This window comes from Salvelinus fontinalis, chromosome 40 (assembly GCF_029448725.1).
Source record: "Salvelinus fontinalis isolate EN_2023a chromosome 40, ASM2944872v1, whole genome shotgun sequence".
NCBI classification, from domain to species: domain Eukaryota; kingdom Metazoa; phylum Chordata; class Actinopteri; order Salmoniformes; family Salmonidae; genus Salvelinus; species Salvelinus fontinalis.
In genome coordinates this window covers 28,607,475-28,633,125 of record NC_074704.1, presented here as the reverse complement: position 1 = coordinate 28,633,125, position 25,651 = coordinate 28,607,475, and the positions used below count along the sequence as shown (strand labels likewise).

At 42.0% G+C, this 25,651-nt stretch overlaps 1 protein-coding gene across 4 annotated transcripts in view; it reads left to right on the top strand.

Moving 5' to 3' along the window:
• The first annotated feature begins 5,489 nt into the window (after positions 1-5,489).
• LOC129839343 (serum response factor-like) overlaps positions 5,490-25,651 on the top strand; it is a 36,721-nt gene continuing 16,559 nt past the window's right edge. For 2 of the 4 annotated variants that reach the window (XM_055906710.1, XM_055906709.1), the window contains exons 1-2: positions 5,493-6,403; positions 16,552-16,821. In XM_055906710.1, the coding sequence (XP_055762685.1) occupies positions 5,948-6,403; positions 16,552-16,821 (726 nt within the window). In that variant the 5' untranslated portion in view covers positions 5,493-5,947. Of the gene's footprint in view, positions 6,404-16,551; positions 16,822-25,651 lie in introns of all 4 variants that reach the window. The other 2 variants (XM_055906712.1, XM_055906711.1) reach the window with 2 other exon arrangements.

The following is a 25,651-nucleotide window of genomic DNA, read 5'->3' as shown; positions in this document are numbered from 1 at the left end:
TCAGCTGATGTAAGAAGGGCTTTATAAATACATTTGATTGGTTGGTTGATTGACCGCTAGTTTACTAGCAGACAAACAACTACTGTACCTCTACAAACATGTCTGGAGGGAGTTGTATTGACACCAAGTTGATACCAAATATTGATACCAAATATACTTTTGTTATATCTCCTTAGATCTTATGAATTCCAAGCTCTGGCCATGGTGGAGCCAGACAGAGTACCCTCCAACATTACAACAGCTCCACCCGTCATCACAAAAGGTCAGTCCAACAGTAAATATAGGTCTAACATCAGTTGACCAAGAAGAAGTGTAGTCAACTGGTGTCTAGTTAAGGCATCAAAGCGTTATAATGATTACTGTTATATTGGTTGGTACAACCTTGTAACTAACTGGTTGTGTTGTCCTGTGTGGCTGTCTCAGGTGGCTCCAAGCAGAGAGCGTGCCCCCTACAGGATAACCCTGTCATGGCAGACGGTTCAGACAGACATGCTGCCCCCCTTCCACCCGTACCAGCCCTTGGAGTGCATTGTGAAAGAGACAGAGTGCAAGCTGATCTCATCCATAGAGAATCTCAGCCATAGAGAAGACCCAGCTGCAGAATAAGAAGATGATCCTCAAGGAGCAGTAAACTAAAGAGTACATGAAGGCCGAAGGCTTGAAGGATGACCCGGGGCAGCCCCTACCCTGCAGACTATCTTCGCACCTTGGCCACCCAGCAGTTCAGACTTGAGCACGGCAGACTACCCCTGACCTGCTGATGGTGAGCAAGTAGGAGATGTTGGGGCAGCAGTTGACAGGCCTGGGACTGGACCTTCTCACCCAGGCCCCCGACAGACTCATACTGGTCTTCCCCGTACAGATCGACACAGACATGCTGGTTGACATCATGGATGGACATGGTGTACAGTGCCTTCCGAAAGTATTCATACCCTTTGACTTTTTCTACATTTCGTTGTGTTACAAAGTAGGATTCTAATTAATTTAATTGTCATTTTTTGTCAATGATCTACACAAAATACTGTAATGTCAAAGTGGATAAAAAATTCTAACATAAATAAAAAATGTCAAACTAAATAAAACACTTGACTAGATAAGTATTCTACCCCCTGAGCTAATACATGTTAAAATCACCTTTGGCAGCATTTACAGCTGTGAGTCTTTCTGGGTAAGTCTCTAAGAGCTTTGCACACCTGGATCGTACAATATTTGCCCATTATTATATTTTCAATTCTTCAAGTTGGTTGTTGATCATTGCTAGATAGCCATTTTCAAGTCTTGCCATATATTTTCAAGCCAATTTAAGTCGAAACTGTAGCTAGGCCACTCAGGAACATGCAATGTCATCTTGGTAAGCAACTCCAGTGTATATTTGGCCTTGTGTTTTAGGCAATTGTCCTGCTGAAAGCAAACTGAACCAAATGTTCCTCTAAGATTTTGCCTATACTAAGCGTTATTCTGTTTACTTTTATCTGATGACAAGCAAACTCATAAAATGATTCAACCACCACCATACTTGAAAATATGAAGAGTGATACTTAGTTATGTGTTGTGTTGGATTTGCCCCAATCATAACGCTTTGTATTCAGGACAAAAAGTACATTTCTTTGCCACATTTTTTGCAGTAATCATTAGGTGCCTTATTGCAAACAGGATGTATGTTTTGGAATATTTGAATTATGTACAGTCTTCCTTCGTATGAGTCTGTCATTTATGTTCGTATTGTGGAGTAACTACAATGTTGTTGATCCATCCTCAGTTTTCTTCTATCACAGCCATTAAACTTTGCAAGTGTTTTAAAGTCACCATTGGCCTCGTGGTTAAATCCCTGAGCAGTGTCTTTTATCTCTGGCAACAGAGTTAGGAAGGGCGCCTGTATCTTTATAGTGACTTTGTGTATTGACACACCATCCAAAGTGTAATTAACAACTTCACTATGCTCAAAGGGATATTCAATGTCCGCTTCTTCTTTTTTTACCCATCTACAAAGAAGGGCATCTAGGTGCCCTTCTTTGCAAACCATTGGAAAACTTCCATGGTCTTACTGGTTGAATCTGTGCTCAAAAGTCCTTGCTCGACTGAGGGACTTTACAGATACAGTGGATTCCGAAAGTATTCAGACCCCTTTACTTTTTCCACATTTTGTTACTTTACAGCCTTATTCTAAAAATGATTAAATCATTTTTGTTCCCTTTATCAATCTACACACAATACCACATAATGACAAAGCAAAAACAGGTTTTTAGACATTTTGCAAATGTATTAAAAATAAAAAACTGAAATATCACATTTACATAAGTACTCAGGCCCTTTACTCAGTACTTTGTTGAAGCACCTTTGGCAGCGATTCCAGCTTTGAGTCTTCTTGGGTATGATGCTACAAGCTTGGCACACCTGTATTTGGAGAGTTTCTCCCATTCTTCTCTGCAGATCCTCTCAAACTGTCATGTCAGGTTGGATGAGGAGCGTTTCTGCACAGCTATTTTCAGGTCTCTCCAGAGTTGTTTGATTGGGTTCAAGTCCGGACTCTGGCTGGGTCACTCAAGGACATTCAGACACTTGTCCCGAAGCCACTCCTACGTTGTCTTGGCTGTGTGCTTAGGGTCGTTGTCCTGTTGGAAGGTGAACCTTCACTCCAGTCTGAGGTCCTGAGGGCTCTGCAGCAGGTTTTTATCAAGAGTGTGCAAAGCTGTCAAAGGTAAAGGGTGGATACTTTCAAGAATCTCAAATATAAAATACATTTGGATTTGTTTAACACTTTCTTTGGTGACTACACGATTCCATATGTGTTATTTCATAGTTTTGATGTCTTCACTATTATTCTACAATGTAGAAAATAGTAAAAATAAAGAAAACCCTGGAATGAGTAGGTATGTCCAAACTTTTGACTGATACTGTATGTTTGTACAATTTCATGCTGGATGTAACTCGCAGCCGGATGCTGGATGTAACTCTCAGCCGGATGCTGGATGTAACTCTCTGCTGGATGTAACTCTGAGATAGATGCTGGATGTAACTCTGAGCCGAATGCTGGATGCTGGATGTAACTCGGAGCCGGGATGCTGGATGTAACTCGGAGCCGGATGCTGGATGTAACTCTCAGCCGGATGCTGGATGCAAAATCCAGTATCCAGCTCAGTGTTACAGACCCTACTGCAACCTGTCTGACCTGGGGTCTGTTCAGTAGGGTGCATTGTTACAGAACGTCAGCAGTTTAGATAGAAACGTTTTGCGTGTACAGGTACACTATATAAACAAAAGTATGTGGACACCCCTTCAAGTTAGTGGATTCGGCTATTTCAGCCACACCCGTTGCTGACAGGTGTAAAAAATTGAGCACACAGCCATGCAATCTCCATAGACCAACACTGGCATTAGAATGGCCCGTACTGAAGAGCTCAGTGACTTTCAACCTGGCTCCATCATAGGATGCCACCTTTCCAACAAGTAAGTTCAGAAAATGTCTGCCCTGCTAGAGCTGACCCGGTCAACTGTAAGTGCTGTTATTGTGAAGTGGAAACGTCTAGGAGCAACAACGGCTCAGCCGCGAAGTGGTTCCAAACTGCCTCTGGAAGCAACGTCAGCACAAGAAGTTCATTGGGAGCTTCATGAAATGGGTTTTCATGGCCAAGCAATCACACACAGCATACAATGACATTCTAGACGATTCTGTGCGTCTAACTTTGTGGAAACAGTTTGGGGAAGGCCCTTTCCTGTTTCAGCATGGCTTGACTGGCCTGCACAGAGCCCTGACCTCAACCCCATCAAACACCTTTGGGATGAATTGAAACGCCAACTGCGAGCCAGGCCTAATCACCCAACATCAGTTCCCGACCTCACTAATGCTCTTGTGGCTGAATGGAAGCAAGTCCCTGCAGCAATGTTCCAACATCTGGTGGAAAGCCTTCCCAGAAGAGTACAGGCTATTATATCAGCAAAGGGGGGACCAACTCCATGATTTTGGAATGAGATATTCGACGAGCAGGTGTCCACATACTTTGGTCATGTAGTGTATGATTGTCTGTCAGGTAGAATAGGTTCGAATTTAATACGAGACAGTGTTTTTCTAAACTTGGTGCATGAGGTTGTAGGTCACACCACGTTCTTTAGGCAGCAAGTCTTATGGCAGAATCTTAAGGCAGCAAGTCTTATGGCAGAATGACAATGCACAAGTGGAGGCTGCTGAGGGGAGGGCAGCTCATAATAATGTCTGGAACAGAGCAAATGGAATGTCATTAAACACCTGGAAACCATGTGTTTGATACCATGTCCTCCCCAATTAAGGTGCCACCAACCTCCTGGAATGCACATCTAGTTTGGAGGCAGTGCTGGATAAAGTGTTTGCAAGTTGTTTCAAAATGCAGCATGAGTGCTAGAACAGTTGTTGTATGTTTGTTACATGCAAAGTTTTCCTTTCATAAACCTGAACAAAAAGGAAACGTGGCTTGCCTTGCAACTTCCCTGACTGTGGAAATAGACTTATACCGCCACCTTGTGGCTACAGCAAAGCCTACAGTCTTTAACGAATTAGTTTGATGAATCTCCAAGACAACTCGTATGAAGATAGTGTAACGACCCTGGGTTTATAAACGCGGAAATCGACTTTGCCGGATGAGAATTCTTTTGCGGCACAGTCGATAGCGCGCTGGACGTCGGGCTAGAAGGTCGAGGGTTCGAGACCTGCTCCCTGCTATTACATTACATGCATTTAAATGTATCTTATTCCACATGTATAGTTGGTAGTTTATGGGCAAAACTATTCAAACATCACTGGAAATAAAATACGTTACGTGGTTTGAAATTTTAAAATCACTTTTATCCCAGACACATTTGGCTCCTTTCAATTACGAAACTATGTTGATGCCTTTTCGTCCAATCACAACCAAGTTAAGGGCGAAGGTGATATCTTATATTTACAAGATAACCGAGTGGCTGCTCTAACAATGGAAATGCATGTCCTCAACGATTGAAGGCAGGCGAGATACGGTGGGACCATTCTAGCCAATGAGAGGGCAGGTACCCGTGATAACAACATGCACAACTAGGTAGTTTTATATCAGTACATTTGTAACAGCCTAAACATGACGAAACTTCTATTTGATCAAATAAACCTCACAAAATTCAACACTCTGTCATAGACCTTTATACAAAAAAGGGCTGATCTCACACAAACATTGTTTGGGCAGAGTAAATGCTCTCGCTTCGCCCTCTTCTTCTCTGCCTAGGGTTCGGAGCTATGACTCACCAAATAAGGAGCGACAACACCATAAAAGGAAATGTATCTCTGTATATGGCGGAAAGTAGATCTCGAAAGAACGTTTCACCGGATAGAATTCATACGCGCTAAATTTGTTACTCTTGTACATCTAAAATTTATTTTCAAACGAATACATTTTCCAGATGTTAATAACATAAATTATCTATATTGGAAGAGAGAATGGGAATGGTCAAGCGTTTTCGTGGTGAACTATATGTGATCGCGGAGGAGTACCAATGGGTGTAAATCGAAATGTCCTTAAGTGGAGAAGAGTAGGGGGTTGGGCTTGATTGATTAGTTGTAGGAGGCGAACATAACTTATAACTATAACTTTGCACAGTTATCGTAAATTATATACCATGGACAATTTATTTCTTTTACACTAGTCTGTGGTTATTAATTTGATCGTGTTTTGCTAAAGCTCACATAACACGCAGCAGCACTATATATTGTATATCTAGCTAGCTAGGCTTTACTTGTTGATAAAGTCGTTAGCTAAATGCCATTTAACTAACTAGTTATATCTCGCGATTAGCTGGATTCCAAGGCAATTTGCACCAACAAGCTGACGAATGGACAGTTTTTGAATAATTTCTGTTCGATCACAACATCGCTCATTTACGCATAGACCAGTGGGTCCATCGACCGCAACGGCGCGAGAGGTTTGAAGGCCTGGGGGACAGGTTCGGAATGTTGGGGGGAAACGGGGCAGGAATCGGTACAAGAACAGGGGGCGCACGACCTGGAAATGGGACTGGGTTGACCGCTCTGCAAGTTAATAACCCAGGAACGAACATGAGTGGTGCCGAAGGTGGAAGGTTTGACGACCGAATCAGACAATACTCAGCCGAGGTGGTGTACAGCGGCTCTGAACCAGAGTCCGACTCCGGGGATGATGATGAGACCATGGGTTCAGCCGGGGACAAAAGAGGGGTGAAACGGGAGAGAGCTGAGATGGAAGTCGCTGGATCGGCGACGTCTCTGGGGCTACCCCCTGGAGGTTATGGCGGTGTCACGGGAGGTGCAACAGGGGCAAAGCCAGGCAAGAAAACCCGCGGACGAGTCAAAATCAAAATGGAATTTATAGACAACAAACTTCGGCGGTACACAACTTTTAGCAAGAGGAAGACTGGCATTATGAAGAAGGTTAGTTGTCAGTAGTCGGTCTCTTTGTTTTCATTGCAGACATGCTGCCAACCTGTGCTCGTGCTCCCACACCTGCGCAGACGTTCCAGTTCACAGGCACACGTGTTGGCGCTATGGTTAAAAATGTGCTTTTTGGTCATCATTTAAACAAGGTACACGAAAGGTAAAATCAGCTTTTAGTTAGCTCCGAGACCAAAGGAATTCCCGGAGTTAGCCATCCCTAAACCAGTGTGGAAACTTGTGGGACTTTAAGTAAAAGTGTCTTATAAATGAAAACATAGCAATGTGTCAACTTACGTGACATCAGAGGGCCAACCAACTTTCTGGTAGAGAATGCAGTGATACGTATTTAAATTGTCGCCCATAATAAAGCGCAACGCGCTGTGATAAACTGCGTCTAACGGCTTTAATGAAGTGGCAGCTGCGTTCATATCGATGATGTCGCCATAGTCTAGGACCGACTTCGACTGAACAATCTGCTTTCTACTATTTAGCGAGATGCAGGACCTATTTCTATAGGAGATGCCCAAATATTTGTAAGCACTGACACGATCAATATGAACACCATCCAAAGTACATATGCTTAAATCAGACATGTTTATGCGCTCTAAAACCACATAATTAGTTTTAGCTGCATTCAGTACTAATTTGAGGGCAAAGTCTTTCTGTAATACAATAAAGGCAGAATGTAGTTCAGATAGAGCCTGGTCAACGGTGGGGGCAATGGCATACACAACAGTATCATTGGCATACAAGTGCAGGTTGCAATTTTTTGCAGTGTATGTATTGTTAATGTAAACATTAAAAAGTACAGGACCCAGAATCAACCCCTGCGGAACACCTTTCGTAATGTCCAGGAATCTTGATTTAACACCATCAGTAGATATTGAGTTCTATCTGTCAAGTGTTTTTTTTATGTGGTAACTTACAGCTAACTAATTTGAGTTCAATGGTCTGAGGCCCTATTATAGATTTAATTCATAACACAATGTTTTCATGAATGGTTCTTGTTTTGGCTGTCCAGGGTAGCTACTTTTCATGAGCTGCTTTATAGTTGCAGGACTGGTCTTAGATTTGTATAGCTTCTACAGAGGATCAGGAGACTGGTGTGAAGAACATTTTAATGCATTCCTGCAATCACCTCCCCAAGTTATAGCCCAGTAAAAACCTGAGCCTGCAAATACTTGCTGTCAAAGCCACTTTATTTTCAAGGCAACTCAATATGGTTTGATCTGGCCTGTTTGGTTAGGTATAACACTATTTGCATTTAGGTTGGGTCATGTGTAGGCTGATAACCTCATCCTAGATAAGTCTGTCAAATGGGACTGCAGCATGCATGTGTTCCTCAGGCCTGTAGTCACGTGTTAAGTTTTAATGTCACATGCACAAGTACACTGAAATGCCTTTCTTGCAAGCTCCACAAAAAAACAAGGTAGAACAAAAACATGCAAAAGTAAGAAGCTATATAGAGGGTCAGTTCCAATACCATATTTACAATGTGCAGGGATACTGGAGTGATAGAGGTAGGTATGTATAGGGGTAAGGTGACTAGGCATCAGGACATGATAAACAGAGTAGCAGCAGCGTAAATTATGATTGTGTGCGAGTGTGTGTCGAGTCAGTATAAATGTGTGTGCATTTTTATTTTTTTATTATACAAATTAGGTAAGTTTAGGGAGGTAAGGCAATAAATAGGCCGTAGTGGTGAAATAATTACAATTTAGCAATTAAACACTAGAGTGATAGATGTGCAGAAGATGAATGTGCAAGTAGAGATACTGGGGTGCAAAGGAGCAAAATAAATAAATACAGTATGGGGATGAGGTATTTGGATGGGCTATGTACAGGTGCAATGATGTAAGCTGCTCTGACAGTTGATGCTTAAAGTTAGTGAGGGAGATGAGTCTCCAGCTTCAGTGATTCTTGCAATTCGTTCCAGTCATTGGCAGCAGAGAACTGGAAGGAAAGGTGACCAAAGGAGGAGTTGGCTTTGAGGGTGACCAGTGAAATATATCTGCTACGGGTGGGTGCTGCTATTGTGACCAGTGAGCTGAGATAAGGTGGGGCTTTACCCAGCAAAGACTTATAGACATGGTCGTGTTGGCATGTGAGTGTAGAGTCAGTGCAAAAATAAAATACATGGGTCAACTCAGTCTGTGTAGCCATTCTGTCAGCTATTTAGCAGTCTTATGGCATGGGGATAAAAGCTGTTCAGGAGCCTGTTGGTGTCAGACTTGATGCAGGAACAAGTCTATGGCTTGGATGGCTGGAGTCTTTAACGATTTTCCGGGCCTTCCTTTGACACCACCTGATATTATTGTGAATAGTCAGATTTTAATATAATAGTTTGATTTTAGCCTACATGCTGTGCAAAAAATACTGATTTCCCTCAGCTTGTTTACATGACACATCTGCATGAAATCAGGCCACCTGATGGGATTTTGATAAATGCACAATGTTCTACCACAGCGAACATGTTATTTTGAGCAAGCCTATTTGATTCTGACTTTGGACATATAACGTTTGCATGTGGACTCTTTGTAAGATGCATACTTTCAGTTTTTTTTTTTTCTCAACTCACTTCACTCGTGCATAAGCATAGAGTGAGGCTTGTGCTGCTGCCACGTGTGCAGATCAAATACACCGCTGCAGTTGACGTAGCCTCGCAAGCCAATCGCCGTATGTGACGACAGAACTCAAGCAAATCGTACCATCTGGCCAAGTCGAAATCAAGAGTTTCATTTGCTAACGTCGTACAGTGTAACTTGATCACCTTTAAAACTGATTCCGACGTACAGTCTGGAAAGGCCTTTGGGAGTTAAATCATCCCTGCTCAGGACAGGGTACTTTACTGATTTTTGTACCTGGGTGTGCTGTATGCAGCAGGGAGGGGCTAAAAAAAAAAGTTTGGCAACCTCTGTTACAAAATACAGGCAAGGAAAGGGGCTGCATAGTCAGTTGCACAACTGAATGCATTCATCTGAAATGTGTCTTCCACGTTTAACCCAACCCCACTGATTCAGAGAGGTGCGGGGGGCTGCCTTAATCAAGTGCCCGGGGAGCAGGTGTCTTTGGGGGTTAACTGCCTTGCAGATTTTTTTCCCCTCTTGCCGGCTCTGGGATTCAAACCAGCAACCTTTCGTTTACTGGCCCAATTCTCTTAACCTCTAGACTGCCTGCAGACCCAGGAGGCTCTGGTTCGCTTGGGAAATCAGACTGCAATGTGGAAGGTAGAGTAAGGTACTGCTTTGATGTGCCACAAAATCTGAGCTTTGAGCTATCACTGCTCCTCCATGGTGCACTGCCAACGCACCCCCCCCCCCCCCCTTACAGAGCGATACTGTGTGGGTGCCTAGGCAACCACAGGGTTCCTTCCACTCTGCAATGAGGAGGCAATGCCACTTGTGCATATACAGTGTGGGAAAGGGGATGCAGAGTCAGTTGCGGAACTGAATGCATTCAACCAAAATGTGTCTTCCACATTTAACCCATCCCCTCTGAATCATAGCGGTGCAGGGAGCTGCCTTAATCGACGCCATCGGCACCCAGGGAGTAGTTGTTGGGGTGTTGCTCAAGGGCGAACGGCAGATCTTTCCACCAAGCTGGTTCGGGGATTAGAACCAGCGACCTTTCAAAAAGATCCCATTTCCATCCTACTACTACTACTATCCCGTAGTGCCTCTGAGAGCCCTGGGCTTGTTAGAGCCACGCTCTCTGCTGCCTACACAGGCACAATGTTATGCTTGGCTGTGGGGTTCCCCTTGGGAAAAACAGCTTGTGCTCACCGAGATGCTGTTTAAAAGCTTTTAAGAAATGGCTATGCATGGTGGAAGGAAGCTTGGTCTAGGCTGCATTAAGTAGGGCATTGGGGTTGAGGTACTATGAGCCTGTGTAGAACAAACATGACCTTCTGACGTGCTGAGTAAGGAATCACGTTTGTTATATTCATGGCATTTCTATTTGCAATGTTCCACAACGTTTGCCTACTGAACGTGGCCCTGCACTGCTCTAAGCAACTAATGCGCTTGTTCAGAAATATTGACCTCTTACTCTCCCAATAACCTTTAGCCTAACTCTCTCCACTCTTGGCCTTTTTGTAGGACTACAGCCCAGAGACCACATTGATGTGCTTGCTGCCACACCACATTGCATCAGTGCTAAGGAATTGTGTGTTTGCACCAAAACAGTGTTTGGAGAAAGTTTTTAATTGAATATCCATGTACTGTGTTAGGCTGTACATGGATTGTGTTATTGGCTGTACGTTTTTGTGTAACTGTGTTTGTTGTTGTCGCGCTGCTTTTGCTTTATCTTTGCTCATGAGTTTGTATGAATGGTTTTGCATTTAGATACAGCTTTTCACGAGGTCTCAAATTACTTGTGAAAAGAAAACACTAGGCCTATATCCTAAATGCAAATGAATGTAGTCATTCATCCATTTTGTCATACAACAATATTCACTGCAACTGTAGGCTATACTGAACCTATTACCGTATCACATATGTAACAATATATTGATGAAGATGCATGCAAGGGCCTGTTTATCTATTGATGCTAGGGCTGGGCGATATGGCTAATAATTATCAGAAGAGATATATATATATATATATATTAGTGTGTGTTAATTATCATTATCGAATGAAACATTTATCACGATATTAATCAAATAATGTTTAAAAGGTGCATATCTGCTTCAGACTGAATGCCTAGAATGCCTGAACAAACCAAAGGCTTTAATGTGTCTTATTTGTCAGAAGTAGAACTCACAAATAACATTAACTCCACTTTTTTAAAGCTGTAAACCCTTACAAGTCATGAGCAAGAAATACACTACTCAAAAAAAATTAAGGGAACACTTAAACAACACAATGTAACTCCAAGTCAATCACACTTCTGTGAAATCAAACTGTCCACTTAGGAAGCAACACTGATTGACAATAAATTTCACATGCTGTTGTGCAAATGGAATAGACAAAAGGTGGAAATTATAGGCAATTAGCAAGACACCCCCCAAAACAGGAGTGATTCTGCAGGTGGTGACCACAGACCACTTCTCAGTTCCTATGCTTCCTGGCTGATGTTTTGGTCACTTTTGAATGCTGGCGGTGCTCTCACTCTAGTGGTAGCACGATACGGAGTCTACAACCCACACAAGTGGCTCAGGTAGTGCAGCTCATCCAGGATGGCACATCAATGCGAGCTGTGGCAAGAAGGTTTGCTGTGTCTGTCAGCGTAGTGTCCAGACCATGGAGGCGCTACCAGGAGACAGGCCAGTACATCAGGAGACGTGGAGGAGGCCGTAGGAGGGCAATAACCCAGCAGCAGGACCGCTACCTCCGCCTTTGTGCAAGGCAGAGCACTGCCAGAGCCCTGCAAAATGACCTCCAGCAGGCCACAAATATGCATGTGTCAGCATATGGTCTCACAACGGGTCTGAGGATCTCATCTCGGTACCTAATGGCAGTCAGGCTACCTCTGGCGAGCACATGGAGGGCTGTGCGGCCCCACAAAGAAATGCCACCCCACGCCATGACTGACCCACCGCCAAACCGGTCATGCTGGAGGATGTTGCAGGCAGCAGAACGTTCTCCACGGCGTCTCTAGACTCTGTCACGTGCTCATGTGCTCCGTGTGAACCTACTTTCATCTGTGAAGAGCACAGGGCGCCAGTGGCGAATTTGCCAATCTGGTGTTCTCGGGCAAATGCCAAACGTCCTGCACGGTGTTGGGCTGTAAGCACAACCCCCACCTGTGGACGTCAGGCCCTCATACCACCCCCATGGAGTCTGTTTCTGACCGTTTGAGCAAACACATGCACATTTGTGGCCTGCTGGAGGTCATTTTGCAGGGCTCTGGCAGTGCTCCGCCTTGCACAAAGGCGGAGGTAGCCGTCCTGCTGCTGGGTTGTTGCTCTCCTACGGCCTCCTCCACGTCTCCTGATGTACTGGCCTGTCTCCTGGTAGCGCCTCCATGGTCTGGACACTACGCTGACACACAGCAAACCTTCTTGCCACAGCTCGCATTGATGTGCCATCCTGGATGAGCTGCACTACCTGAGCCACTTGTGTGGGTTGTAGACTCCGTCTCGTGCTACCACTAGAGTGAGAGCACCGCCAGCATTCAAAAGTGACCAAAACATCAGCCAGGAAGCATAGGAACTGAGAAGTGGTCTGTGGTCACCACCTGCAGAATCACTCCTTTATTGGGGGTATCTTGCTAATTGCCTATAATTTCCCCCTTCTGTCTATTCCATTTGCACAACAGCATGTTAAATTTATTGTCAATCAGTGTTGCTTCCTAAGTGGACAGTTTGATTTCACAGAAGTGTGATTGACTTGGAGTTACATTGTGTTGTTTAAGTGTTCCCTTTTATTTTTTTGAGCAGTGTATAAGGCTCTGACGTGTGACTAGACCACCAATCGGTGGTAGTAGTAGCAAAATACGTCAAATCTGTCTTGAGCTGTTCCTCAACTTTTTCCCTACACTCAGCGTAGAGTTTAGGTGTGAGAAATGTTTGTGGCCAGGAGAGCACCTACCTGGGGTCAATTAAATTGATAAGCCTCTTGAAACTTTCCTTTTCGACTGTGCTAATTGGTAACATGCCCTTAGCAATGCATTGCATAATAGCATTTGTGATGTCTTTGTCTTTTCGATGTTTGCTCGTAGGGCATATACGCTGTCAGTGTTGACTGCCGCGGTCAAACATCCCTAGATTGGCTGGTGCTTGAGGGGAGTTGATCAATACCGTGGCGCAAACTAAAACTGCATATTCCAAAGAGTGATTTTGCTTCAGATGGTGAAAAGGGTTTGTCGTATTACCAGACTTGGTAGCCACCTGTCTACGGCACAATTTTCACCGAACATTGCTCTGCTTTTTGTTGGACTTCAAAAAGCCAAACCACTTCCAAATTACTGAAACAGTTGAACCCTTTTTATCAATAATGTCTTTGTTGAAAGCTGCTCCTTCTCCATGGCTATCACTGCAACTGTTTTTGCCTGCATCACTCATTTTTCGTGGTTAATAGTGGCTACTCTATCACTCGAGGTGCTATGTGGTTTTTAGTGGGCGTATACCTCTCCACCCTCATATTGTCCCTTCTCTGCAGGTTCCTGCTGTGTCACAGATGAAATGGACTGCTGTACCTAATGATTCTATATCGACATTATTGAAAATTAATCTAAATGTTTTTATATTGTTATTGAGGAAGTAATTGCCTCTAATTTTTGTTTTATCGCCCAGCCCTAATTGACGCCCAACTGATGACCTCCCTATATCCATAGAAACATCAGTGTGCAAGCACTGTTCGCCATCAATGAAGAAGTCTACTCGGACGAGCGTCTCTCTGATGGGATTTTTCTTGATTAAGAAGTTTTAATTTATTTATTTTTTTAGAATTTGCCTACTATTTCTAACATGTATCTTAGCATTAAAATGGATGATTCATTTGTGCAATCACATTCTCTTTTTATTGCATTTACTGTAAATGCACTTTAGCCCCTTACACTCCTGGAAATTGGCCTATATGGATAATGCCACATTTGAAATGTTTCTAACAGGAGAACTATTAAAAGCATATGCATGATGATGGTAGCAACTGAAAGAGAACGCTGGAGATTATTGAGAAATAATCAGACCAAAGGTGAGGACACAAGACTGAATCCAAACATTACACTCTTGATTTTGTGCATTTTACATTTACCGTACTTTTCACAGAATTTGTCAATAACAAAATCTAAAAAAAATACTCTGGAACATTCCGTAACATAAGAATATTCACTGAAATGTTGGATTAGTGCAAGATAAGAAAGAAAAAAAACGATTACAATGGTTCGAGTGAGATGCCTAACTGGTGTCTCCAGGTGGCCACACCTCTCCAAACTGAGCACAGTTCCTAAGTCATTTCAATGCCCTTTTATGACTCAAGGAAAGAGCTTTCAACCATAAGGAGCTCTCCTAGCTTTGCCGTTGAGAAACTGAGGCAAGCACACTTGTAGTTTTTTGTTGTTTTGAACAAAGCTCTGTCTCCCCACCATCATACAATTGCTGCTGTTAACATTTATATATCGCAATCTGGGTCAGGTGGGCATAATCTGAAAGCTTATTCTATTGCCAACATGGCTAGCTACGTTATAAAATGTGATCTTACAGTGTTAAGCTTTCAAAAGGCACTTCAGAGAAACCGATTTGTCATTTTGGTGCGTCTAGAATGGAGTCATGGGTGCAGTTCCGTGTCTAATTTTCTTCACAATACAACAAAGTCATTCTCTTCAGGGCGTAACGCAGGTAGGTCATCCTTGTAACTGTGGATCAAACATAGCGACCGTAAACCTTGATACTGTCGTGTCTTTGACTATGCCAGATTAATTGCTATGACATGCTATTCTATAAAATAATTTCTCTGTAATTAATATTACCTGATTGAACTAATCATGTAAATATGAATTAACTAGAGAGGGACACCACGAAAGAATATTTATAGAGCTGTTATCTTTCGAATAAACTCTTAAAGATTTAGTAATATTTTACTAAATAGCAGTCACATTAATCGTCATTTTATTCAGTCTCATCTGAAAGTTGTAAGTCCTTGATTATCTGCAAGAATCCTGGCCAACAAGTTGAATCAGCAATACAAAATTGGGTTTAATTATTTATTTACTAAATACCTAACTAATCACACAATCACACATATACAATTAACTCATAACTTGATCACAAATTACGTCACACAGAAAGACGTCCCTAGTGGGCGGAATAGGTATGACAGCTTGTTACACAAAGGAAAGGGGCTGAGTCCTAGTGAAAGAGCGGGAGACTTGAACATAGGCAAGCTGGACTATCGTAAATACAGTATCTTATGCATTCTAAATTACCGCCCATTTGAAGAGGAAAATGCAATGAATATTTACTCTGAGCTGCGCTTCAGTAGGTTGGTGGTAGATGGCCCGTGTCGCCAACGCGAGTCCTCTGTCCTTTGAAGAATGTCTCTGGTAGTCACGGGAGACGTTGTGTGTATTAGACGGGATACTTGGACTGTCCTTCCGAACCTGCGTTTAGCTGTTGCTAACGCAAAGGCTAGGAGATATCACTTCTGTAGTGAATACGAGTTCAAAGTTCATACCATTCACAATCAAAGTCCATGCTGATGTTGGCTTCATCTATAGTGATTATCTTAACCATTCTGACACTGGATCGTCATCCTAGCGTACCCGGAACAGACAGTTATATTCTGGTTCGTGGCTTTTATAGTGGAGGGAGAGGGGTGTGTCTGAAAAGTCTATTATAACCCATGCCTCGTCACAGGGGCGGACCACTGTGAGCAGAGGAAAACTTATGAAAGCACAGATCTCTCATTTGGAAGCTAAAATTACATTTCATCTCTTCACAAATAATGTCATATTCAAACATTTGAATTAAACAACAATTCCATGTGAATCCGATATCTCTGACATTTAGACTTTCCACAGTAGAGTTTATGTCATTCTATCCTTGATGAGAATGTGTCAGAGGGCAACCGAACTGACATAATATACCTTAAGTACCACCGCATATGTTCAGTTGGTCGGGTTACCAGAATATAGTTCATTTCCCCCAACTTCTGATGTTACCCAGAATCTCTATGTTAACCCATGGGTTTCCTTATGTCACATCAGTTATAGTAGGGAGAGAGAAAAAGGGGGAAAGAGGTATTTATGACTGTCATAAACCTACCCCCAACCCAACGTCATGACAATACTGTAAATGACATGTCTTCAAATATGGAAATGTGAAGTACATTTGGACTCACGGGTGTGTAAGTTTGCTTGTATGACGAAGCGGTATTTATTATTAACCCTCAACGTCTCATCTTTCAGAACACCGACTCGTCTCTACAGCATTTCCTTCCACTCAAACGACAAATGTGCAAATGTAGCCCAATTAGCAAGAGGGTTTGGGGGCATCTTGTTGTCGCGCACATGCTCAAGGTTATAACAGCTGTCAGTTAAAACCCATACAGCGCTGTGAAGCGGCGAACCTGAGCTCTGACGTCATGTATAGCATGTCACTCTACAGCCACTGTGTTCCAATTTGGGCGGGGATGACATGACTGTGGGTGGAAAGGGCTAAATTAAGTTTGATTTGATGCCTGACGCTCTCTCATCCCTCTTCCCAGGCCTACGAGCTCTCCACTCTGACGGGCACCCAGGTCCTCCTCCTGGTGGCCAGCGAGACTGGCCACGTCTACACGTTTGCCACACGCAAGCTCCAGCCCATGATTACCAGCGAGACGGGCAAGGCGCTCATCCAGACGTGCCTCAACTCGCCCGACTCTCCGCCCCGCAACGACCCGTCCACCGACCAGCGCATGAGCGCCACAGGCTTCGAGGAGACGGACCTCACCTACCAGGTGTCGGAGGCTGACGGCTGCACGGAGCCCACCAAGGTGAGGTGGTTACAGTCTCCTGGGGTTAACGCAACCGATAGCTGCTTCAGAGCACCTGGGTTAGTTACCACGCATCGAGTTACCTAATGCTTTCTTATTGTGATTTTGCCTAGCACTTGCATGGAGGTGTTTTTTCAAACTCATAGATCAACAAACATGTCACACTTTTTTTGCATACTGTGCGTAATAATACTACTACTACTACAGTAGTATGTGGAAGAGGTATATTGTTGCTATGTTCATTCTTTATCCTGTTGGGAGATTGGCACAGGCTTCAGAACCAAGGAGGTTTGCTAGGTTACTATGCAGTGCCGGAAAGAGCACCAGTGTAGAATCTCTTAACTTGTAGTAGCATTCAGCATCCCTTGAAATGCAAAGGTGTTAGCGGTCTTAGAATTAAAGGCACTAGCCAGTGGTAGTTTCACCTCCTTATTCTGTTTTTAAAAAAAGTGTATGTGTGTGTGTGGGAGAACAAACTTTCCAGCTAGAGAAACCTAACAAATGTATTCACGCAACAACAACAAAAAAACTGGATCGAAGTCATGGTACAACAACACAGGACCATCATTTTGCTTAAACGGTTGACATCACTACATGGGTCCTTTAACCAAAGCTGACCGATGGGTTAATTGGTACGTCTCCTTAGACTTCACTGTTATTCATGAGCAAATGAAAAACAAAAAAAATGCTTCACAGTAGATTGAGAAAAATAATATTTGTCCTCTTTGTCCATATATGGGATGGTTTCCTCTAGTTTCTCTCTTGGCAGAAGGCTGATTGCATTCCATATAAGCTGCAGCTGTTTTCAGAGTTCGTTGGAGACTGTGATTTTCAAGGAAACGTGAGAAGGTTCAGCGACGTACGCCATGCTGAGGCTAAATCGTTTTTTGCTTGAGTAAATAAGAAGGACCTTTGTTGGGCTAGTCTTGCGCTTTGTTGTCAACCACTTGTTGTCAGTTTCATCTCTCTCCTGGCTTAATACAGAGGGGAATAAATGGTAGCTTCCTCGGATGGTCATGTTGCTGGCTAATTTAACAGGCACAGGCCTACACTTTCGCTTTGGAGATATAGCGTGAGCTACACAAGTTCACATCAATATTTTTACTAATGGATGGCCCATTGACCCCTGTTTTAGAAGCAGAGAAGCTTATGATAAGGGACAAATCATGTCATGATGCGCAGTTAGTTTAATGAAATGGAAACAAATTCTGTAGTGTTAATTATGAGTGACGATGGTGAAGATTCTGGATTTTTCAGCTCATTTAAGCCTCTTTACTCAACCAAAAGCCAGACTTGCTTTGAAATACAATTGGTTGTTGATGAACCACGGTACTACTTTAGCTCACTGGTGATGTGGTGGGAGGAATCCTCACTGCTCACTCTGTGCAGAGGTAGTTTCTATTTAAAGGGGTGTCTGTCTGACTAGTCATCTCAGTTGAGGTGTTGTGCAAAGCACTGATAGAAAGACAGAGTGCAGGTGACAAGGTAGAGCCGCATGCTGGTGCAAGTAAGTTGTCAGGAACACTGAAATACAGATGGACAGGGACGCTATTCAGGAGCTAAAGTGGGCTGGGCTCGGGTTCTGGACTCAATCAATCAGATCACAGCCAGACAGACGCCCACAGTCAGTGTCATAACAAGAAACAGACCATCCAATGGAAAGTTAGTAGGGCATTACACTCATAACCAAGTTTTTCATTGTTTGCTTTACTCTCAGTAAAGAGACGGGCTGTTAGCCCGTTGCATGGTTGGTATTCCCTGACAGGTGAGCCGCAGGGCCCCCGGGGTGTTTGTTTACTAGTTTTGTCCCCTCTCTTTTGGAAGAGACTCGTTCAGCAAATGTTTATGGAGGAGGAAATGGACTTATGCACAGAGGGATAGCTTGTTCAAATAGGATAATGTAGATGTCCTCTAGAAAGAAAAAAGGAAACCAAGTGCCCTAGACTAGAATGCACGATAATGAATGCAAGACACTGAATGCGGTCAGTTGAGTCGGTTTATTTTCGCTTTATGGGCCGAGTGTCTGAGGGTTTTCGCTCCATCTTGTACTTGATTGATGTATTAAGGTCACTAGTTAGTAAAGAACTCCCCTCACCTGGTTGTCTAGGTCTTTATTGAAAGGAAAAAACAAAAACCTACAGACACTGCCCTCCGTGGAATTAGTTTGATACCCCTGAGGTAGTACCTCCCTGTGGGCCCCCAAAAAGGCTAGGGTTAAAATGTCCCATCGTTGACAGTTTGATACCGGTTCCTTAAATGTTTTTTTGTGTGTGTGTGTGAATCATTGATAATTTAATTAGGTTTCTGACTATATTGAATGGAAATAAGTATCACCACTAATGAATGTTTTTTTTACATTTTATTTACATTTTCACAAGCGCTTCAAAGGTACATTTTTAGCGCTGCTGGAACAACGGTGCGGCTTAATGCGGCATTGCTGTCGGCACACTTGACATTTCCTGCAGTTGAGTAGTAGCCAGCCAGCCTACGACCCAAATGTTTCTGTTCAAGTTTTCCCTTTGCAGTTTGTTTATTGACACGCTTTAAACTAAGCCAAACTGTTACATCTTAGTAGAACTGCAGCACACATCTGTGCACTTTCTCTCCGCTGCGCTATGAACAGGACACGCGTAAACAATGCAGGTGATGGTGAATACACCCAATGCAAGCTCAGAAAGTACATGGCGACTATTAAAGTAGCACTCCAGTCTCCTTTTCATCTCATTTAACACCTGATTTACGCCCAAAGCTGCAATATGTCACCTTTGGGCGACCCGGCCAAATTCACATAGACGTATGTCATTCTCATTGAAAGCAAGTCTATGAAGCAGTATATCTGTTTTTTATATGCGCTATTTCTATGCTTGCTGTACTTACGTTTTGTTTTTGTATCTTTTACTTAAAAACCCCTTAATAGGGATAGCCCCCTTTTTTTCAATTTTCGCCTAAAATGACATACCCAAATCTAACTGCCTGTAGCTCAGGACCTGAAGTAAGGATATGCATATTATTGATACCATTTAAAAGGAAACACTTTGAAGTTTGGGAATGTGAAATTAATGTAGGAGAATAACACATTAGATCTGGTAAAAGATAATACAAACATGCGTTTTTTTTTGTCCCCCCTCCTTGAAATGCACGAGAAAGGCCATACTTTCAGATAGGAGTCTAGCTGTCATATAGATTTTGGACATCAGATGGCAGCAGTGTGTGCAAAGTTTCAGACTGATCCAGTGAAGAATTACATCACTGCACAATATTATGTATCAAGTCTGCCAGGAGTTTGTCCAAATGTGCCTAGCATAACATTGCATTTTTGTATGTTCTCTATAGTTATGTAATAACAATTAAGTTTACACACCCAGGAATGTCATAGATGATGGATCATTAGCTTATACACTTTCACACATCTAGATGGCAGGGTGGGTGTGGGGTCAACCTGTAGACTCCAATTCCTACATTTGAACATAAAAATGTATTTTATCAAACAAAACTATGCTACATTTTATGTCTGGGAACCTGAGGATGACAAATCAGAGCAAGATTACTGAATGTAAGTAGATTATTTACCTTCAGAGGGGAATGTATCCAACCAGTTGCCGTGATACGTTTTCTTTTTTTGTGCATTTAAACAATAGCATGGTATTTTGTTCACTGTAGTAATAGCTACTGTTAATTGGACACTGCAGTTAGATAAACAATTTAAGATTTCTGCCCATATAAGACATGTCTATGTCCTGGAAAGTTGGCTGTTGTATACAACGTCATTCTAGTCAAATTAGCGCACGTTAGCAACAACCGCCCTGGTTTAGGGACACCCATCCCATAGTTTTGGTTAAAGTTTTGTACACCAGCTTAAAATACAATATTTTTGGTTATGGAAAATATATTTCACATCGGTTTAGATGGTACACGGATTCTCTACACCACAGTTGTCAAACTCATTCCACAGAGGGCCGAGTGTCCGCGGGTTTTCGCTCCTCTCTTGTACTTGATTTATGAATTAAGGTCACTAATTAGTAGGGATGCACAATATATTGGTGAACATATCGGATGTCTAGTTTAACCTGTCTAGGATCAGCGTGGCGCTAGCGGCACACCCCCCCCCCCCCCCACTGAAAAACCAGTGCCGCGAAATTCAAAAAAAATATTTTTTTAAAATATTTAACTTTCACACATTAAAGTCCAATACAGCTAATGAAAGACACAGATCTTATGAATCCAGTCAACATTTCCGATTTTTAAAATGTTTTACAGGGAAGACACAATATGTAAAGATGTACATCTATTACCTAAAAACACATTAGCATAATCCACCATCTTTTATTTGTCCACCAACACCAGTAGCCATCACCAATTCGGCTAAACTAAGATATTTATAGCCCCTAACCAACAAAAAAACTCATTAGATGACAGTCTGATAACATATTTATGGTATGGGATAGGTTTTGTTAGAAAAAAGTGCATATTTCAGGTATATGGCATAGTTTACAATTGCACCCACCATCACAAATGGACTAGAATAATTACAATGAGCAACGTGTTTACCTAACTACTAATCATCAAACATTTCGTAAAAATACACAGCATACACGAATCGAAAGACACAGATCCTGTGAATACAGACAATATTTCAGATTTTCTAAGTGTCTTACAGCGAAAACACAATAAATCGTTATATTAGCTTAGCACATAGCAATTAGCAGCCCAGCATTGATTCTAGCCAAAGTGAGCGATAAAAGTCAACATCGCCAAAAGATATTAATTTTTTCACTAACCTTCTCAGAATTCTTCCGATGACACTCCTGTAACATCACATTACAACATGCATATACAGTTTGATCGAAAATGTTTATATTTAGCCACCAAAATCATGGTTAGACAATGTGAAATGTAGACAAGCTGGTAAAGAAAATGTCCTTGCGCCACTTAGACAGTGATCTACTCTTATACATAAATACTCATAAACGTGACTAAAAAATATAGGGTGGACAGGGATTGATAGACAATTTAATTCTTAATACAATTGCGTTATTACATTTTTTAATTTATCCTTACTTTTCAATACAGTTTGCGCCAAGCGAAGCTACGTCAAAAAACATGGCGTCCTAAGCCACTAAAATGTTTCGACAGAAACACGATTTATCATAATAAAAATGTCCTACCTTGAGCTGTTCTTCCATCAGTATCTTGGGCAAAGGATCCTTTCTTGGGAGAAATCGTCTTTTGGTGGAAAGCTGTCCTCTTGCCATGTGGAAATGTCAACTGAGTTCGGGATGAACTGAAAAGCATGCCCAACTTTTCACATCGTTGCAAAAATAAATGTCCCAAAATCGCACTAAACGGATATAAATTGCTATAAAACGCTTTAAATTAACTACCTTATGATGTTTTTAACTCCTATAACGAGTGAAAAGATGACCGGAGAAATATAACAGGCTAAACTAACGCTTGGAACAGGAGAGGGTCGGTGTCTTCCACGCGCGTTACGCAGCAAGAAAAGACTTGCTAGCTAAAGGTTTTTTTCATTTGTAGGGCCTGTGAACGAGCAATCGAGCCCGTTGGAATCGTCATCACGTAAAGGCATCCAGGGGAAGACGTAAGAAGTGTCCGTATAGTCATAGCAACGACAGTGCCCTTTTAAATGACTTCAGAAAAGTGGCCAACATTTCTCAAATCTGACTCCATGTCAGGGAAATTGCTGTAGAATGGGCTCTGTTCCACTTAGAGACAAAATTTCAACTCCTATAGAAACTATAGACTGTTTTCTATCCAATAATAATAATAATATGCATATTGTACGATCAAGGATTTTGTGGGAAGCCGTTTAAAAAATTAGCCACATTAGCATAAATAGTCTAAACAGCGCCCCCATCCCCAACAGGTTAACGCCGATGTGAAAAAACGATGTCAAAGCTGACGTGCATACCTATATAATGTAGTTACATAACATAATGGCACCACGTAAAATGTAGCGCTACACGTGCAACACAGCATTCCTAACCTAGCCCACTATGTCTGCTGTGTGGATCGAGCGGTCGACAAGTCGAGCAGTCATTTGAAAGAGTAATAACATTTCAGCGAGACAACTCAAAGGCGAAATCCATTAAAACCAAGATAATGGGATTCTTTGCCCTTGACAATCAACCGTTCTCTGTCGTGGGTGATGTTGGCTTTCGCCGACTGGAGGAGCACCAGTACACACTACCAAGTGCGCTATTTTTCAGATGTTGCCCTACCGGAGTTACACAGTAATAGCATCACTGCTATTAGCTTCACTACATACTATGGAACGCCGTTTGGGTCTTTGCGTGTCAAAAAAGATAGAGGCACTGTCAAAGCTGTACAAAAAGTCTGCAAACACCAGCCACGAACAATGTGTTTACAATACCGCGTTCGTAATAAAGCATAATTTGTTTGACCGCAACTTCTGGGGTAGCTAGCTTTAGTTTGGTAACGTTAGCTAGCTAGCACCAATACAATCAGCCTGAAAACAATGACCAGTAGAAACTGCAGTTATTTTCATTCTTAGCAATGATTTATGAATCCTTGTAAGTATTTTTGTTCGCCTATTGAAATTTTACTTCAGTTCATGAAAATAAATAGCTAACGTTATAAGCAGCCAGCTAGCTTCCTCTGGCTAGGCTCGACCGGACCGGGATATGTGTTGTGAAGCTAGCCACAATAAGGATTAGCCACAATAGTGAAATTTGCGATTTGCCTTTTAAAAAAAGTATGTAAAAAGTATGTATTTGACAGTGATGCAAATGTATACAAATATAATTATGCCATACTTTTATTTTGAAGGCTAACCACAACGTCCACTATGTGGCTAATCCTTATTGTGCCTAGCTTCACATAGATGGGTCCGACCACCATTAATCAAATAAGAACTGTCCTATAAATTAGGGTTATTTTGGATGACACCTAGCTATATAGTTTGTTGTTTTGTTATGTTTTTGGGGAAGAACATGGGGACATGTGTAAATGCAAACTAACTTTTTGCTGTGTGTGTTTAAGTAACCTTTTATTTAACTAGGCAAGTCAGTTAAGAACAAATTCTTATTTACAATGACGGCCAAACCCCGACAACGCTGGGCCAATTGTGCATCGCCCTATTGGACTCCCAATCACGGCCGGATGTGATACAGCCTGGATTCGAACCAATGACTCTAGTGCTGCCTCTTGCACTGAGATGCAGTGCCTTAGACCGCTGCGACCGTGTGTGTGTGTGTGTTAACTATTTAACTGTACTAGAATACTTAAAAGGCCGCAAAAAAAAAAGGGAGGGGGGGGCGCAAGGAAGATATTGGTATAGGTCAAAAATGTCATCGGTGCATCACTACTAATTAGTAAGGAAGTCCCCACCTGGTGGTCTAGGGCTTAATTGAAAGGAAAAAAAACAAAAACCTGCAGACACTAGGACTTCCATGGAATGAGTTTGATTAACCCTGATCTACACTACTGAACAAAAATATAAAAGCAACATGCAACAATTTCAAAGATTTTACTGAGTTAGTTTATAGAAGGAAGTCAGTCAATTTAATTAAATTAATTTATCCCTAATCTATAGATTTTACATGGCTGGGCAGAGTCCCCCCCCCCCCCTATAAAATAGCTTTATTACACAGAAATACTTAGAGAATTGCTCACCAACAGGTTTGTAAATAAACTTATGCCCAACATTTGAGAGAGACACTTTTTGTGCGTATGGAACATTTCTGGGATCTTGTATTTCAGCTCATGAAACTAACACTCCATGTTGTGTTTATTTTTTTGTTCAGTATCTTTTTTAGGGGGTAAATCAGCTTTAATATTGCAGATAGACACAATGTAATTGTCTGCATCATTTCCAATCCCCCATATTTGTGTGTACAGTACCAGTCAAAAGTTTGGACACCTACTCATTCCAGGGTTTCTTTATTTGTACTATTTTCTACATTGTCGAATAGTGAATACATCAAACTAAGAAATAACACACATGGAACCAAAAGTGTTAAAATATATTTGAGATTCTTCAAAGTAGCCACCTTTTGCCTTGATGACAGCTTTGCACACTCTTGGCATTCTCTAAAACCAGCTTCATGAGGTAGTCATCTGGAATGCATTTCAATTAACAGGTGTGCCTTGTTAAAAGAAAATAATAGCCCTATTTGGTAAAAGACAAAGTCCATATTATGGCAAGAACGGCTCAAATAAGCAAAGAGAAAAAACAGTCCATTACTTTAAGATGAAGACCCAGAGTTATCTCTGCTGCAGAGGATAAGTTCATTAGTTACCAGCCTCAGAAATTGCACAACCCAAAAAATGCTTCAGAGTTCAAGTAACAGACACATTTGAGTATCAACTGTTCAGAGGAGACTGCGTGAATCAGGCCTTCGTGGTTGACTTTCTTGGGCCAAAAAAACATGAACAATTGATATTAGACCAGTGGAAATCTGTCCGTTTGGTCTGAGTCCAAATTTGTCCAAATTTGGTTCCCACCATGAAGCATGGAGGACAGGTGTGTGTGGCTTTTCCAAACCATGTACAATCAGTTGAATTTACCACAGGTGGACTCCAATCAAGTTGTAGAAACCTCTCAAGGATGATCAATGGAAACAGGATGCACCGGAGATCAATTTAGAGTCTCACAGCAAAGGGTTTGAATACTTATGTAAATAAGGTATTTCTGTTTAAAAATAAATGAGCAAACATTTCTAAACCTGTTTTTGCTTTGTCGTTATCGGGTATTGTGTGTAGATTGAGGAAAGCGTTTAATTTAATCCGTTAGAATAAGGCTGTAACGGAACAAAATTGGAAAAAGGGTCTGAATACTTTTTGAATGCAA